Genomic DNA, 18402 nt, shown 5'->3' with positions numbered 1-18402 from the left:
GTGACGGTAAGAAGAGCTCGTTTCGGTTCTCTTCAAGACTGTGGAGCCATTGGCGCTCCAGTCTGTATAGCCTCCAGTCTGATAGCCTACCTGATGTCTGTCCCTCCGTGACTACATCTGGTTGATAATGGCTGCTATGACTGTGATTGATGTACGTTTTTATTGTATTGTTGCATTGTTGTTTTTATTGTCTGTCTTTATGTATTTTTTAGTCACTATGGACCTCTTGCTTGTGTCCTTAATAAAGTCTTTATATATTATATACACTATGGTCCCATATGATTTAACATCCCTACCACAGTGGGATCCATCCTCAAGTGGGATATTTATTAGGAGTGTAACGATCCATTGATTTGGATCAATATATCGATTCAGTGATAAACGATCCGTTATCATTGATGCAAAGAACATCGAGCCATATCGCCATCTTTAGGATATGCTTTTATTTTGAAAGTCTGTGTCACCGTCAAACAGCAGCAGGCAGATGGCATGCAGCCAAGATGCTGAGGATAAATGAGGATATCGTTATTTACACGGGAATTAATTAGCAGTGTGGAAATATTCTCGATTTTGGAGAATATACAGGTCAACAGACAGAGCATGTGCTGTATGTAAACACTGCTGTCACGAGCTAAAACCGGAAGTAACATTACCTGCCTGGCAGGGGATCTCACGCAGCCAACACCTGACAGCAGTAGGTTCTCAGTTTTAACTATGTTGGGCTGAAAAAAACATGCACACAGGCTAAATGTCAAACGTGCTATTCTGTCGGGAGGTGCAGCAACTTAAACCAACAGTGAGTAGTAAAAAAATATGAATAATAACGTTAGATGGAAATTTGTTAACGTTAAGCTGCAAGTTGACAAAACACAGCTAGCCGCTAAGCTAATTTATAGAATGTAAACATGCTTGAGCTTATAATGGGTGACAACCAAAAAACAACTGTTTTGTCTCTGAACCTTGACAGTTATTATTGAGCTGAATTGTATTCCTTTGTTAAATGTTGCTGTTAATCCATGGCTGTTGGGCGGAGTTTGCTGTCAATGCTTTGAGCCAGATAGCCCTGAAGTTTTATGAAAATATTATAGTTTGGCTTCAAATGAAAAGATTGTTTCCAGAAAGGTGTCTGTGACAGAAAGCCCTGAAGATTAACTTTATTATGCTGTGTTAGTGGAGTCAGTATAAAGGTAACTCCACTGCACTTAACTGGTTAAAATTATTTACAATATTTAGGTGTTGTTTTTATCTTTAATGGCCAAAAGCAAAAAAGAAAGAAAGGAGTGGCAGATTGTTCTCTAACAGACTGTGTTAAATGGCCATCACAGGCTCCTGAATCAAATCAAATCAAAACTGTATCGTAGCAGACTTTATAGTATCAGCAAATATCATATTGTTGTTTAAAGAATCCATATAATATTAGCCTATATCATGATGAAACTAGTGATTCACAACCCTATTTACTGATGTATTTGATGCCATAGCACAAAACGTGAAAGTCTCTTCAGCTTTTTTAACCACAGAGAGAGCGGTTCGTCCACCGATCGGAAGATCATCTGTTCGATCCCTGGCTCCTCCAGTCTGCATGTCGAAGTATCCTTGAGCAAGATACTGAACCCCAAATTGCTCCCGATGATACTTCCATCGGTGTGTGAGTGTGTTAAAAACTGAGTAGCAGATGGCACCTTGTATGGTAGCCTTGGCCACCAATGTATGAATGTGTGTGTGTGAATGGGTGAATGTGACTCGTAGTGTAAAAAGCGCTTTGAGTGGTTGGGTGACTAGAAAGGTGCTATACAAATGCAGGTCCATTTATCATTTACCTTATTTCGGGCATCTTACCAAAAACCTATTCAGGAAACCCATTGACATTGAGACGAGGGAACCATGAGTGGTAAAGTGCTAACTCATTTCCGGGTTTTAGGACTCATTCCTGGGGCACTCAATACTGAGGAAATAGTCCCAGTAGTCACCCTATTTTTTTTTTGTTTCTTAAAAAGTAGGCTTTTAATGTTTTAGCACCACACATTCCATTCACCTCCATTGTACTGGTTTTGCAGGAGTAAATCTCAGAAATGGACATCTCAGAGACTATCTGCATGACTTCATACTGATAGAGGTAATTTATTTTTTGTGATTCGGGTGAAATGATCCTTTTAGTGATGATTATGTATCAGCACTTGTAGCACAATGCCATTCTAGAGGCAAAATGACTTTGGCAGTGTTAACTCACTCCCTGCACATTGATTGCAGTCAGGCCTTGTTGCACAGCTTGGATTCTGTTGTTTGTAGTCTATGTGGGAGCAGCCGATTTCAGCGGCGTTACACCTCATTCCCATGTCTGTCAGGGTGGTTGAGCTCGTCTCCTCCACTCCTCCTCACTCCAGTAAATCAATCTGTTTGTTCTGATGACTCAGACGACACTGAGCCCGTTAGTGGCCAGGTGCAGTTTTCCCTCCTTGTACAGTGCTTCTCTCCTTTCCGCCTACCTAACTCTTTTTCATCTCTCTCTCTCCCTCTATTCTGTCCCGGCCATCTTGTTTCTGTCATTTTCATCTCCCTCGCTCCCTTATTCCATCTACCCCCTCCCTCCTCACCTATCTCCCCTCCATCAACTTTGTCCTCCCAATTCTCTGCTCTAATTCGCTTCTCCCCACCATCTCCCTTTTCCTCCCTAACCTCCTCCCATCTTTCATACCTCCTAAATTCTCCACTCTCATCAGCCACACTCTCCTCCCTCCTTCCTATACTTATTGCTCCCCTGTCTCATTCCCTTCGCTTGCACCATCCTTCCTTCCCTCCACGCTGCCCTCCCAATCCTCTGCTCAAATTGCGCTCGTCTCCTCTCCTCTCTGTGGTCATCACTACGACAGATTCCATCCAGCCTTCGTCTGATAAGACTGGGCAGCGACTAACCAGCCAATTTATTATTCACTGCCAGCTCGCCACATTTCCTCTGCTTGTCAACACTTTCTTTCTCTGCTGTCAAATGCTATCTGCCTTTCCCCCTTCTTACTACCCCACTGTCTAACCCCATCCTTTTCTTTGCTTACCCTCCATCCATTCATCCTGGCAGCCATCTCAATCTAGTAAAAGGTCCGTTGTGTAATGGTTAATAAATGATGAGAGAGCGGTAGGCTGGCACTCGGAATGATCCACAGCACCCTGGACAGGACTGTGTAGCAGCACAGACGATGTCAGGCTTAATGTCTTGGAAGAGTTTGGCGCTCGGCCTAATGTGATGAACCTGTTGCTGTTCAGTGTTATTGCGCTGCAAGTGCATGGTCTGCAAAGCTATTTTAGTTTCCTTGTTTAAAGAACTTAGACGTTAATGCCTCAATTACTTTGTCTGTTTGTGTTCGTCAGCAGGATACCTCAAAGACTTATGGATTAGATCCCTTGAAAATGATTACATATTGGTGATGATTTACAGCAGATCTCGATATATGTGATCCAGCCTGGTCGACCTCCAGGGCATAAAAACGCCGGTTTGGGAGTGGACCTTGGCATCAGATTCGGATGCCCAGTGCACCCTTAAGTGTCTGTCTGTGAAATGTACCGGGCTTCCAGCCAACTCCAGTGTAAACCCATCTGCGTCATTAATAGACATTCAGGGCAACGGACATAGTGTGAAGTGCAAGAATGTCCACTTAGGGCAGGAGGAAAGAAAGGTGGATGAGTCCAACAAGTATTGGACTTTGACCCAGGAGACCGGTGTTCATGTCCCATGTGAAACTAAAAGTCACATCAGTCATTATGTTGATGTTAGCATTTCCTCAGTCTCTGTTTTTAAGGAGTACTCTTATTTTAGTGCTAGTCTGTATCAAATGTGCTGTATAAGTAAAGTCTGATTCATTGATTGATTAGTCACGTGAGTCGACTGACGTGACTTACATCAACCATAATCTTTTATTAACCTGAACCAAGTAATTTTTCTGCCTAAACCTAACTACTGATCCCCTCCGTCAAGTTATAATGAAAATAGCAGCTGCTTGGCTTCTGCCCAAACAAAAATCCATACTTGTCATATTTTAAAAAGAAGGGATGAGATCACGTTGAATATTAACTTAAACAAGATTCACCCACTCACTTTTTTTTTGTTACACTTATTTTTAGTGCTCTGTAAGTTCCTAATGATTTCTCACCAAGTTTGAAGGAAAGAACCATGTAATTTGTGATTGATTATGGATTAAACAAAGAGTGATTAGTTACAACACTCACGAGTCTATTAGAGAATTCATAGCAGGTCATTGTAACATGCAAAAACTTGTCCACAGACAGACATACTAGTCCACATGTATGAAAACCTCTAGAGCTAGACCAGAATATTTGACTATAACGGCTTTCATTTGATGGATTGATAAGGTTTTGGTTTTCAATTTTTTGATTTGGATATTCATATTGCATATTCATTTCTCTTTATTTCACAGTGCTTTGTTGCCCTGATTCGGTTATTATTATATATATCTACAATTTATCCAAGATAAGAAAAATTGTCACAAGCTGTTATTATGTCACAAAAAGTGCATTGATGTTACCTTGTTCAACCAAAACCCTTGGGAATACAAACCAACATAAAACACACCAAACCTTTTGGAAAATGTATTTAATGACAAAGAACACTACAAACAATAATACTATAGAATAATAGAATCCGGAGGCGATGCCTCGTTGCAGCGGTTGCAGGTTCGACTCCGGCTTGCGACCCTTTGCTGCATGTCAACCCCCACTCTCTCTCTCACCCCATTTCACTCTGTCCTGTTAATTAAAGGCAAAAAGCCCCAAAAAAATAATCTAAAAAAAAAAAAAAAAAAAAAAAAGAGAATAATAGAATCCGTAAAAATTAATGCGGTTAAACCAACAATTATTGTAGTGCTATGCTGTCCATCTCAGCTGCCGAGAACACAGAAATTTCTGGTCGGAGTTATGTTCACCCCCCAACCCAAACCAAAGCTTCCAATGTCCACTATTGATCACTATTTAGTCCCCAAAAATGGGTATTTGGGACAGCCTTACAGACTTCAAACAAAAGTGGCAGCATAGGTTGTTTCAGAAAATGCCCCCCAAACAACATTTGTTTAGGTTTAAGGGATGAAGCTTTACCATACCGTCATACTGTCAGGATAATGACTCTTTTTCATTGGGAGCAAAGTAGAAAGTTGCGTTGGCGATCAGAGTGGCTGGATGGATTATAAACACTGTCTCTGCCTGACGATCTCTGATTTTGAATGTCAGCATCTGCCTTGATCTTTTTCCACCTGCCCACTGACCTGTCGATTACTGACCTCTTTCCAATTGATGTTTTGACCTCTTTTGGTCTGATGTTCACAGACAGCTGACGTAGTCTTTTTCCAGCGCTCACTAGCAGGTTGTTTGCTATTTCTCTGCCCTTATGTCCACAGTTACTGCAAGTGATGCTACACTCTTAGAAATAAGAGTTGCAAAAGGGTTCTTCCTGAAAAGCTGAGGTTCTACACAGAACCATTTGCTTCTGAAGAACCCTTTTTCAGGAAAGGGTTTTTAAGAGGATTCTTTGGAAGGCTAAGGGTTCCATTAAGAATCCCTTTTCATCCAGCTCCTCTGCAACACTGAAAGAGTAAAGGCTGTTGTCGTAGTGATTTCGTTAAATCTCCACCCCCTACAAAAGATGATCGTGAACCATGAGTGTTGTGGGTTGCGCTGGACCAAATTAGTTCCGGCCCTGGTAAGAGCCTCATGAAGCCTAGAGTCCCGTTTCCACCGAGCAGTACAGCACTGTACAGTTCAGTTCAGTTTGTTTTTTTACGTTTCCACTGTGAAAAATTGTGGATGGTACCAATGGAACCGTTCCGTACTGTCCCCATTTTTGGTCACCCCTCTGTTGGGGTACCTAGCACACAGATCGGGTACTAAAAGGTGGAGCTGTGGACACTGTAGTCCGTTGATTGGTCAGTAGCGGACGGTCACCTTTGCTCAGGGCTGAATAATGGCTGTGGACGATAAACGAGGTGTAGGCTTCCCTCTGTCTACTCTCTCTCTTCACCGTTAGGAAATACAGTGAGTGCTGGATGGAGCAGTGAGTGACAACAACCCCGCCCACATTGGGAGTACCATTTGTGGTGGAAACGCTAAGCAGACCTAGGGTCTAGGTATATGTCTGAAGGGTTACTTTTCGTTCCAAAGGTACCATACCGAAAATGTTTGGTGGAAACGGGGCTTTAGGCTTCTGGATGTGGTTCTCTTTGTCCCAGGCTAACTTGTTACTAAAACAATGATTAGTAGGAGAGAAATCTATGGGTATTGGTTAATGTAGTCAGTTACTATTTTTAGAGCCCCCTGGGTTCTAGGTAACACCCTTGGAATATAAAGGGTGCCTTGGTAGAACCCTACTGGGTGGGTCCTTGTTAGCACACTTAGAGGGTGGAAAGAGAAAGCCCCAGAGAGGGTTTTGGGTGGAAAATTGCACCATAGAAGAATTCTTTGTAGAACCTCTTATTGGGGGTTCAGGGTGGAACCTTTCATAAATGGTTCCAGGCACACCCCTTAATGTTGGGTTCAAGGTAGAAACCTCTGAAAGGGTTGCAAGTGGAACCTTTGTAAAAGTTTGTATCAGATCAAAAAGGTTCTAGTTAGGACCTTGATCTCTAGAAGTGTACCTGCCAAGTCTTCTTCTCTTGGGTTTACTATCTGTAAGCAGAGATCCAAATTATTACCATAGATATTTAGTTCTGTATTTTAATCGACTCCATTTGCTGAAGGAGCTCGTGGGTTATGGTCTCTGGAATCTCCTTGCTCAAACAGTATGTCTGAAATTTTTGCTTTTAGAAAATTTCCACCCAATTTTGAGGCTAGTCTGGAAACAGAGGACTTAATTACAGATCCAGTTGTCTCCTTATCCTAAAATTAAAGTGATAAGAATGATGTATTTATGTGTATAACTCCGAGAACAATTTAGTGTTGTGGGAGGTTTGTTTTCTTCCAGTGCCACCTGGGTTTTGGGGTTTTTGAGCAACTTTAATACAGTTCTTTTCCAGTTGACAAGCCAGTCCCACCAAATGGTCCACTGAGAAGCTGTTCTATTGTATTTACTCACTGATTGCTTTCTGTCCTCTTCAAATATGTTCATTCTGGGCTGTTTGAAAAATTAGTATTTAGAAAACAACTGATCAAAAAAGCCTGTTTTTTCAGCTTTTCCACTGTGGTGCTTTTTCAGTTTATCCAGTGGATTTTCAACATGTTTGATCAACCAAAGGCTTTCTCCCCACTGTTAGATGTGTACGTAACCCCTCCACTGAAGTTAAACATCATCACTACAGCAAATCACGCTCCTTATCTCGTCTGTTCAGCCGAGCTTTCAGAATTTAATCAGCGTGTCTGTCTGTGTGTCGCTGCTGTGGTGTGTATTTAAAAACCTGTTTCTCTCTGTTGATATATTGCCACTCTTACTCGTGGGTGTTTGCATGTGTGCCTGTGTGGTTGCGTGTGAAATGCGGTTGTTATTGTTTGATTTTGATTAGAGGCTGCTGTCAGATCTGCCTCTGTCTGCACAGCTAGAGAAGGAGAAAGAGGAGGTGTGGGGTGAGCTCTTGCATACCCAAAAAATGTCTCTCATCATTACCCTTACCCTGCAGTGCTCCTTTTTCCACTTCTTTGTCTATCTACCCCTCTCTGCTTCTCTTCTCTTTTCAAATTTTTGCTCTCTCGTCCACTCGACACCTCCTCCTTCACTCTTGTTTTTACTCTGCATTGATCCTCAGTGTGCAAGCTGCTGCAGCCAGTAGCTTTTAATGAATGCCATGGCCTAATGGCTTTATTATTGGCCTTGATGGCCTCAGCTCAGCCACGCCGATGGCTCGGCTGTAAATTGTTTTCTTAACTAAGGCCACGTGAGGAATCTTAATAGGGGCTGCAGTCGATTTGGCGGCGGCAGAGCCCGCCAATCTCAACAGCTTGGTGTTACATAGGGGGCAGCAAGGGGTTAAGTGTGATTGACAGAGGAGTACATGTGTGAGGTGGACTGTGCTGTTGACTGGCGTCATTCCCCCTGTTTGTATTGTCGTAGAGGGTGTGTGGCCTTGTTGTGCATTCCTGTGATGGATACATCAGCGAGTCGAGAGCAAAAACATGTCTGATACAGCGCACTGACGCCGGCGCTGACATATGCGAGGCAGTGTTTCTGCAAATGTAGTGGTGTCAGATGTACAGGGCTTTGTCCGTGTCCCACCCGCTAGCAGAATAATTACGCACACACACAGACACACAAGCAGACACACACCACCTGTCAGACTCGTGCATGTAGAGATAAAGCAGCAAATGCACTCTCCACAGTCAGACCGTTTGCCTGCTGAATAGCAAAGCGGGATGGATCAGTCTAGCCCTCCCTTATCTCCCCCTCACCTCTTGCACTCTCCATCCCTCTCTATCTCTCTATTTCACCCCCTTCCCTCCCACCCCTCACCCTCTCACTTTGCCTCCCCCGCCGTTTTTTGAATCCTCCTAATTTGTCTCTGTCTCTTCTTTCTCTTCTCCTTCCCCTTTCCTGCTCTTCCTCCTCTCAGCTTTCTCATTCCTCTTCCCCTTCTCTCTCTCGCACTCTCCCTTGAGTTTTGTCCTTCCCTAGACTCCTCTCGCACACCCCTCTGCTCTCCCTCTCTCCGTCTCTGTCTCTTCCTGTGCAACAGTGTGCAATCCCTCTTTCCCCACCAGACAGACAAAGAGAGCGACTGAGACGAATAGAAGGGGAAGAGGGAGCAGAGAGAAGCAGAGACAGAGAGAGGCAGATACATAAAGAGCCACAGAGGAATTGATGGAATGACAGTCCGGTGGCGGGCGACACACTGAGGGAGAGAGGAAAGAGGGAGGGTCTGCATGGTAGAGAGAGATATATAGAAGAGATGTAAAATAGGCAGCCTTAGTGACAGCGTTAGACAAAGGTAGCTTCAGAGTGCATGTGCGCCCTCTATTTCATTCACACACTCTCTCTCTTTTAAACACACACACACATCATCTCTCTCTCTTTCTCACTCACTCACTCACTCACACAGACACACGCACACACCCTCGAGCAGAAGCAGCAGAGCAGTGTGGGTGTGAGGCAGCATGAGAAGTGATATCTGTACTTCTACACATACAGCTGGCTGATGGACTAACTTAATTACAGCACACACACCTACTGTACTGTACGCACTCTCACCAGCACACCTTGATTATAGGCAGCCAGACACACACACACACACACACACACACACAGAGGCGCAAGAACACAACCTGTCTGCGGCCAGAAGTCAACATGGGTCTTGTGATGGGAACCTTTTCCATGCAAACCAAGCAGGTGAATTTCCACAAAGGTAAGAATTTATTTTTTCAAATGATCAGGTTTCTGTGTGTGTGTGTGTGTGTGTGTGTGTGTGTGTGTGTGTGTGTTCGCATGCATGCGGCTGTCATACGAGAGGAGCACCTGTCATGTTGTTTGAGCCTTAATGATGGAGTCATGTACGTTTGCTCTCAGAGTCATGAATATTGCACAGGAAGTGCATTATGGGAATGAGCTGAACGTACAGTATTCTGAGCAGCGATGTAAAGTTGGTGAGAAAAAAAAATGTCATTCATTATTGGTTTATGATGCAATCTCCAGGCCATCTGCCCTGTGGATTTAGGAATACATGTGCGTATTTCTATGTGTGTGTGTGTGTGTGTGTGTGTGTGTGTGTGTGCAGCTGTGCCACTGGGGATGTCTATAAAAGGTGATGGTATTTACCCCTCTCCAGACCAACCTGCTTCCTGTCTGCCTTGTTTGTTTGACAGGAGGAAACTGGCACTGACACTTGACGCATGCATGCTAATGTGTGTGTGTGTGTGCTCACATACATAAAAGTGTACAGCTTTGTTCATGAAAATATTTATTATTCATCATTTATGTAATATTTATTATGCATTGATGCATGCATACTAATATGTGTGTGCCTATAGCCATAAATAAGTAACTGCACCTTTGTCCATGAAAATATTTATGCACATAATTCACTCCTAAAATGTAGGCGTATATTTGTGTATGTTGTCTGGCGGCTGTGGCAGCAGTGTGTGTGTGTGTGTTTGTGCGCAGTAAATCAGTGTGGTGTAATCCGTCAGCCTTTGGCCATGGTCTGTCCTGTCTCTTGACCTCAAACCTGATGGCTATCACCATCAGACACATAGCTGCATCCCACAGACTGAAGGGACAGAAAACAGGAGTCAGAGCTTGTTTTCCCCTGCGCTGTCACATGCAGGGGAGGAAAATAATGCAGAAATCCCTAACCCACAATGAGATCATGTAAAACAGGCTGTGTGTTACATATGCTTTGACAAAAGCTGCGGAGGCGATGTAAGTGATGTAAATTATGGGCTGTGAATGTTGTGTAAGAAAAATGCCTCTCAGCTGTCTGTATTTTCAGTGTTATACCTGTCAAACATCACACAGAGTATTCAAAATAGCTATACAACACTGTAGAGACCCTATAAATGTGTTTGTGGCACATATAGCATCCTGCGTGGGGTGTTTATTTTAATTCCCGACCTACGCCTCATTTCAGTGCACAGCAACAGCTCAGATACTTTAGATCCGTGCTGAACCGATACACGAGGCACAGTTTCAAGGTGGAGCCCTAAAATATGAAAACTATAGCAAGATCCACAGAGAGAACACGTGTCAGCCGTGTTGTCCTCTAACCCATTTACTAGTTGGGGAAAGCAACAATGCTTACGAAGCAGCTGAGATGTATTTTTAGCTAATTTTTTTTGCGCGGGAAAGGCTCTACTCTAGTTAGGATAACCTCCAAACAGCAGCCACTTTGAAGTATGCGCTGTTAGGGTGAGAGGAGGAGGCCGATAGATGAGTAAAAGTGGGAGTGAAAAATTGAGAAAAGTTGAGAGGAGGCGAGGTTGCTCCTCAGGGGGCTGCAGTGTGAGTGTCAGCGAATGTGTGTGTGTTTCACCATCTGCTGCTGTGTTTATAAAAAGTGCCCTAATGAAAGCAGGGCAGGATTCATTTTGCATGGAAGGTTGGCCCATCCTTGATCACCACCCAACATGAGGCAGCAACCAGCTGAGCCAGAGTTAACTTGCTGAGGATACAGAACTTTGTCAGGGTAAAAAATGATTTTCTAAAATGCAGTGTGACTTTGCGCAAGGCAGAGGCATGACACACTTGAGTCAAACTCATGAATGTGATCACTCTAGATGTGACAAGGCAAAATCAAAAAGACTTGCAGTATGACATGACTTCTCTTGGGCTTAACCCTTGCGACTCCTGACCTGGAGTGACTTGATATCCTCCCAGAAGCGCAAAGATTATAAATAATGCAGAAAAAAATTGTGAGCAGCCAATCGTGTCTTTAAAGGCGACCTCGTCTGCTCATTTTCAGGTTCATACTCATATCTTAGGTTTGTACCAGAACATGTTTACATGCTTTAATGTTCAAAAAACACTTTATTTTCCTCGTACTAACTGTGCTGGAACACCTGTATTCACCCCCCTGTCTCAAATGCTTCGTTTTAGCGCCTGTCTCTTTAAGATCCCCTCCTGAAAAAGCCTGGTCTACTCTGATCGGTCAGTGTTTCCAGGTCTGATGCATCATGGTGTCTCTGCGCCAACATTGCAGCTGGGGAAATGACTATAAAAAAATGGCTACATTTTCTACCATGAAAAATCATCAATTAAGCTTTTATACACAACTGGACATGTTCCAGCAACCTGCTCTTAATCCCAACTCATCAAAAACTGACACTTGGGCAGTGGCCCTTGGCATCAGATACCGACACACAGAAGAAGTGTAAGATGCACCGGGTGGCGGCAGTTTTTGACAGTCTGAGCAAATGCTGTAGTTTAAAATGCAAGAAAGTCTGTATAGGGCAGCTGGGAGGGCAGATGGATGGATCAAATAAACTCCGAACTTCAACACGTTCTCACCTCGACCTCGTCACAAATCACCGCATAGTGGTAGACTTTCTGCGTCAACATATGACGTGCAAGGTAGCCTTGGTGCATCTGTTGTTGACATCTGGGATGCCATGTCAACTTCTGCCTGTTACATGCATTGTGTCTTTTCAAAATACACTTCCGTTTTCACAGGAGATTTACACTTTGCATATAGTCTCTTTCAAAGCAAATGTACTACGTCAGTACACCACTGCAAATTGACATGTTTTCCGTTCAAAAACAAATGCACGTGGTTCCGTTTAGCCAACAAAACGCATGGTTAGAATTTGAAAAAAATAACAGGGTTTGGGTTTACTCATATGGGAAAGGAACATCGACCTCTTGGGTGAATGTCTGTGATTATTGGACCAGTCCTCCACCCCTTCCACCCCGCACTATTTGGACATTTGCCCCCTTAACTTACGTTGTTGTGCAGCCACTTTTCTTCCTTGACACCGTCGGGCGCCTGTACTTACTGATGGCACCCAGTCATGTATCGCGCCAGCGTGTAAAGACAGTGTCTGACACGCAAGTCTGATATTTAATGACTTCAGAATGAGACCGGGTTGCAAACTTTAAAGTCTGAAGAGGTGGGCTTTGAGGGCTTTTTTGATGTGGTGTGGTAGTGAATTCCACAGAGATGGGGCAGCATCCGAAAAACGCCCTGTCACTCCAGGTTTGGCGGCTTGGTGCTGGGTATTTGAAGGAGGTTGGCATCAACAGAGTGGAGACAACGGGAGGGGGAGTGCTGATGGAGGAGGTCAGAGAGATATAGGGGAGCTAGATTGTTACCTTGTAGGTGATGAGTAGAATCTTAAAGTTTTGTATCCTGTGCTTAACCTGCAGCCAGTGGAGGTTGTTGAGGACTGGAATGAGCCGGTTCTTCTAAGTAAGCGAGCAGCAGAGTTCTGTACGTACTGAAGTTGATTGAGGACAGTGTTTGTGGTACCGTAGAGGATTCTGTTGCAGAAGTCAAGTGCATGGATGAGTGTTTCAGCAGTTGAGGGTTGCAGAGAGGGTTGGAGGCGGGCATTGTAACAGAGGTGAAAGAAAGAAAACTAATGCTGTGTGTGTGTGTGGGGGGGGGCATTTTGTATGAACAGTTGACACTGTAACATTATATATATGTATATGCAAGAAAATAAGGAAAAGGACAAGAAGTCCCTTTTAATATTTTGTGGACATCAGATATATTTTTCCCAAGATGTGTTTGGCAGTTTAGACCAGCAGACAGACAACTGATGATACCTGAGATTGTCACATGTAGATATTGACACTGTGGTCAACAGAAAAACAGTATGTTTAAAAAGTGTTAATTATTTCTGTAAATTGATTACACTAACTGTTGTTCTGTTAGCTAATGTAGAAATGCAGTGGTGCATGCCGACTTAGGACTCAAGACACAACGTTTAGCTTTGGACTTGATTTAGGACCTGTTAGTATAAGACTTGGGACTTGAGTCAACAGCAGCGAACAGGCCTCCTCAGTAGTATATTATACAGTACAGTTACATAAGATGATTAAACAATAAATATGTAACTGTTTATCACAGATAAAACAGGTGTACAGAGATCCTGAGTTATTGTCATTCTTACCCTGACTGGGAGCTGACTTCTATCTGGACTGTTGTGGAGCTTATGCTTTCAGACCTGTAGCAAAGTGAATGCTCCGCTGCACAAGACGTCTTCATAAATGCAGACAACAAACCGGTGTGATGCCTTGAGAGAGAGGCAGGAGCTCTTTACAACAGTGCCTCCCAACTTGGGCGTCTCAAGATAAATGAATGTCTCAAGAGGTTCATGACATGATTAATGGGATAGAAAAGAATCAAATTTATATTTTAGCCCATGTTGATTTGTTTATTACAAGACATAGAGACCTGAGGAGAGAGTGAGATGGCATGCAGCAAAGGTCCCCCACGTTGAGATTATATAAGACTGCCCTACCCCTCAGAAGACAACCCCATAGGTCATTTGTGAAAGCAACCTTTTACGATCCATATATATGTTTATCGTTACATGGTGACCTCTAGTGGTCACAGTAATGATGATGGGAGCAAAGAAGGAAGCAACAAATCTGGTCAGGATGGGTCAAACATCAAGCGACATCGACCCAGGAGACCATTGTTTGTGTCCCATGGAAAACCAGAGTCAGTGTTGAGTTATTTTGCGTTATGTTCGTAAGTTAACTTATGTAACGTTCAACACTTAAACTACGTAACAAATATACGTATTATAACTCAAACTATGATCTTTTCTTAACCTAACCAAACTGCAGCTGTCCATCCATTTTCATCCGCTGAATCGGGGGCTGGGTTGCGGGGGCAGCAGGCCAAGCAAAGCACCCCAGATATCCCTTTCACCAGCAATACTTTCCAGCTCCTTCTGGGGAACCCCAAGGTGTTTCCAGGCCAGATGAGATATGTAGTCCCTTCAGCATGTTCTGGGTCTGCCCAAGGGCCTCCTACCAGTCGGACTGCTTGATCTCCTGCAACCAGTAGGGACACTCATTTAGAAGGGTAGGAATGGGTCGAATGGGTTGGAGTCCTTGTTGGATTATATACATCTTAATCACCTGACCACCAGGTCTCCTTGTAATCACTGCTTTTGTTTGTAAACTAGTGCATAGTTGATCTCTTCAGCCCCCTAAAAACGGCTGAAATGTAAAACACTTGAAGGGAAAGTCCCTAGTGGGCTGTAACACTGAATTAAAGCTGTGATGAGGGGTCATTAGTAGATAATGTTTTATTCTAAGGGGACTCTCATCAAAAATGTTGAGAACATTTGTTCCAGAGTGATAGGTGAGCAGTGCACACCTTGGATTTAATCCTCTTGTGGCTCCGGAGGTCGAGCAGGTTGGCTGTTAATGGCAAGGTTGGTGGTTTGATCCCCCATGCTGCCTACAGTTCAGTGTATCCTTGAGCAAGACACTAAACCAATTGCTCTCCATATCCATGCCTGTGCTGTGCATTAGGAATGAGAGGCACTCTGCGCAGTGCTCTGGTATAAAAGCTCTAAACAAATGCAGTCCATTTACAGTCCTATTCAGAGCTTTTTATAGTGATGAATTGACTGAAATGAATTCAAGAGAGATGCTGTACAAACTAAAGCAGGTGTTTTTGTTTTTCGTGTGGCTTATTGAAAGAAGGCAAACTGATGCTGTGGCCTGCATAAAGTCATAGCTTTCTCACTTGAGATATTAGCCAGCGTCCTGCTCAGCTCATATGGCCATAGGTTGCCATTAAAGAATTTATCTATGTGTTTCTGGTGTCACCTGAAGCACACAAAAAAAGAAAAGAAAATATATCCACTGTCACTGTGCACAAACTACTGTGCTCCTGTGAAATATTTCCCAGAGGGTATGTTATAAACTACAAAACCTGCACCTTGCCGACACATTCATCTCCCTGTCCGTTCGCTCCATTTGTTTTTGCCTCCACTTTCATTTCTCTGCACTCCCTCGCTCTGTCAAGTGAATTTTCACCCTCTCTCTCTTTGTCTTGCTGGCTTTCACCTCATTTCACCTCCTCATTTTGTCTTATGTGTTCCTCCCTTCAAGTTTTCCCTCCTCTGCTCCCCGAGCCGCTCTCTCCTTGATCTATGGCTACTTGTCTAACTTTGCTGTTTATCTCAGGGTTTCTATCTCTCTCCGTCTGTCTCTTTCGCTTGAACCCTCACATCTCTTCGTGTTTTGAGTTTTTGCAGATAGCCTTGTCCTACTCTAAGATCACTCCGACTGCTTTCATGTGGAGTTTTAGTTTGGGGGCCTTGCAGAATATATGTAAATATACGTGTGTTTGTGCATGTGCGAGTGTATGCGGGTCGTCTGGAGAACAAGTGCGTTTGGTTCAATGTTTCCATTTGCTTCAGGGCCAAGGAGCTGAGAGGAGAGGAGCCTTGTTTCTTTAATAGGCTTTACAGTTTCCACCCCTCTCTCTCATCCCCGCACATCAAAAGAAGTGCACCAAAAGGGCCAATTAGGACGGCAAAAGAGCTTTATTAGGCACATGGCAACGTGAAAACTGGTTTCTGGCTAATCCCATGCCCGAAGCATGTGTGTGTTATTGTGTGACTGCGTGTGTAATGATGGAATTTTGATATTACAACCTCATACTGTATCTCACATTTCTTGACACTCCAGTCTATAGTGGATCTTCACAGGAAGCATCGTTTCCATTTAGAAAAAAAATCTGCCCGTCGTTTAAGATCCTCTGTCAGCGTTTGATCTTTCAGTGTTGCAAATTAAACCCACGTCGGAGCATTTTATTAAATAAAAATATCAATATACTGTATAAATAAAGATACTTTATTTGCATAACATTTGCAGGCAAATGCTTTGACTCACTTCTTCAAAGATAAACAACATTTTCCATGCAATTTATCTCCGTAGACAGCTCAGCCCTGTGCTTGCCTTCAGGCCTTTGTAATACTGGAGCCAATGAGAGAAATGCAGATGATGAATATAGATAGCTACTTAGCTCTGACTATATGGCCTGGCCTGTATGCGCAGTTATGACAGTGATGACGCACATCGCTTGAACTGAATTAATGCGACAGCTGAAATGAGTCTTGTATAGAGTAAACTCTGGATATTGCCAAAGTAGGAGATTACACCATGACATACATGATGACAAACTAAAATTAAAACTCTCTCTTTTCAGCAGCTACTGGACATCAAGAGTGAGTATGCTGTCCCCTGAGCAAATAATTAATGTTGAGTGAAACAAAAGAACAACATGAATAAAAACACTTCCTCAGACTCACTCTGAGAGTAACACCTCTTTTGAATATGGAGCAAATTTCATATTTTAATTTAATTTATCTTACATTCCCATTCCAGCCTGTACAGTATCTGTGTAATATAAAAATGAGGAGGTGGAGGTTATGTAAACACAACAAATTAGTCATTTCTATCTACATGTTCATTACACTAATTAAGCCCTACAGGAATGCTTTCATGCCTGATGAAAAAACAACATCTATTTTTTAACTATTAATGAACAAGCTGTAACTGAGGAGACTTGAATCTTGAAGTTTGGTTTGTGACCTCTGAGAGATAAAAAACATTTTGCTGTGTGAATGAAGGACAGACAAAAGATGAACAGCCTAAATTATCTGCTAGATAAAAAACTCAAGTGAATGTGTAAGAAAAAAAAGAAAGAAATGGGGGTCATTTATCATCGCTGACATTCAGACAGTTTGTAGTGTTTCTGTTTGTTTCACTGCACCGCTGTTTATGTTGCACAACAACGTGACACTGGAAATAACACAGTGACTGAAAACAGCGCGTCATCGACTCTAAGGGTGTGTGTGTATGCGCTTGTGGTTTTGCTGTAAATAATGCATGGAGTATCCCTGTGCCCTTATGAGCATCAGGTCAGTGACTCATGGTTCACAGTTGTGTCATGCACATGATAGATTCATATTCATCTCTGCATGTGTAAAATGAAGCAACAAAGAAATATAAAATTTGGAAGTTCACAATCAACAAATGTTTTTCAGTTTACAGTTGTTGCACTTTAGAGCTGTGGTCATAGACTGAATACAAGTTGGACGACGGGTCTCCACTTACTTCCAGTGTAGAAAATTGCAGCCATAATATCCCAGATACGGCCGCTGCCTTCTGGCACTGGTGACTGTATTAAACGCCTGTGCAGTGGCGATCTCTGCGGTATCAAGTTCTGGCCCATCCACCTTTCCAACTAATCCAGAGCAGCACCACTGAATGTGAGCACATAAATTATGTCGTCAAAAAATGGATCAAATCAAATTGGAGTCATTTTAAGGTACGTCCTCACCATGTTTCTTTTCTCAAACCTAACCACAGCAATTTAACTTGCCTAAACCTACTGTAACATCCGTAACTTTATGTTAATTACTTAACTTTATGTTAAAGACGCAATGCATATCATTAGGATTTCATATGAACTGTTGTATAAGGATATGTTGCATATTCAAATGTTGTTTTAACCAACTGTTAAACTCTAAGACATAAAGTTTACTGTCACATTTAGCAACAATGTCCTTGATAAAACCAGTGAAGTGTTCCGCTAGTTGATAATTCATTTTCTCTTGACTGACTAATTGATTAATTGACTATTAATATCTCCGTCCGTCCATCCATCCTCTGAAAAGTATCGATACTCAAACGCTGTATCCGGATACAATACTAATTTACAAAAGTATCGATACTAACAGTGCACGCCACCTCAGCGCTTGTCGGCTGCGTGCGACGGGTCCGACGGACACACGCTGTGCAGGCAGCGTCTGGCAGGCACAGAGCCCTCGCTGCAACCCGGCTTGTTGTCGTCTCTCTGCATGCATGCACACATTTCTGTTGCTGTAATATGGCCAGCGCGGCTGCAGGAGGATCAGAGCAGCCAGTTTTGGTCAAAAATGATAAAGGAAATAGCGCTCTTTGGAAATATTTAGTGAAGTGAACACAGCACGCTGCAGACGGCAGGTACAGCCCCT

At 43.0% G+C, this 18402-nt stretch overlaps 1 protein-coding gene across 4 annotated transcripts in view; it reads left to right on the top strand.

Annotated features, from left to right (window-relative positions):
• The window catches only part of LOC126389473 (Kv channel-interacting protein 1), a 63219-nt gene that overhangs the window by 12424 nt on the left and 32393 nt on the right, over positions 1-18402 (top strand). Inside the window, exon 1 of one of the 4 annotated variants that reach the window (XM_050043196.1) lies at positions 658-694. The exons of 1 other annotated variant lie outside the window; for it this stretch is intronic. Coding sequence is in view for 1 of the 3 variants with exons in the window: in XM_050043193.1 (XP_049899150.1) it covers positions 9266-9323 (58 nt within the window). In the remaining 2 variants the exon portion in view is untranslated. Of the gene's footprint in view, positions 1-657; positions 797-8774; positions 9324-18402 lie in introns of those variants that run through there. 2 more of the 4 variants (XM_050043195.1, XM_050043193.1) reach the window with 2 other exon arrangements.

The sequence above is a fragment of the Epinephelus moara genome, chromosome 4 (assembly GCF_006386435.1).
Source record: "Epinephelus moara isolate mb chromosome 4, YSFRI_EMoa_1.0, whole genome shotgun sequence".
In the NCBI taxonomy this organism is placed as follows: domain Eukaryota; kingdom Metazoa; phylum Chordata; class Actinopteri; order Perciformes; family Serranidae; genus Epinephelus; species Epinephelus moara.
Note: the sequence above shows the minus strand (reverse complement) of the source record. Positions and strands in the feature narration are given on the sequence as shown.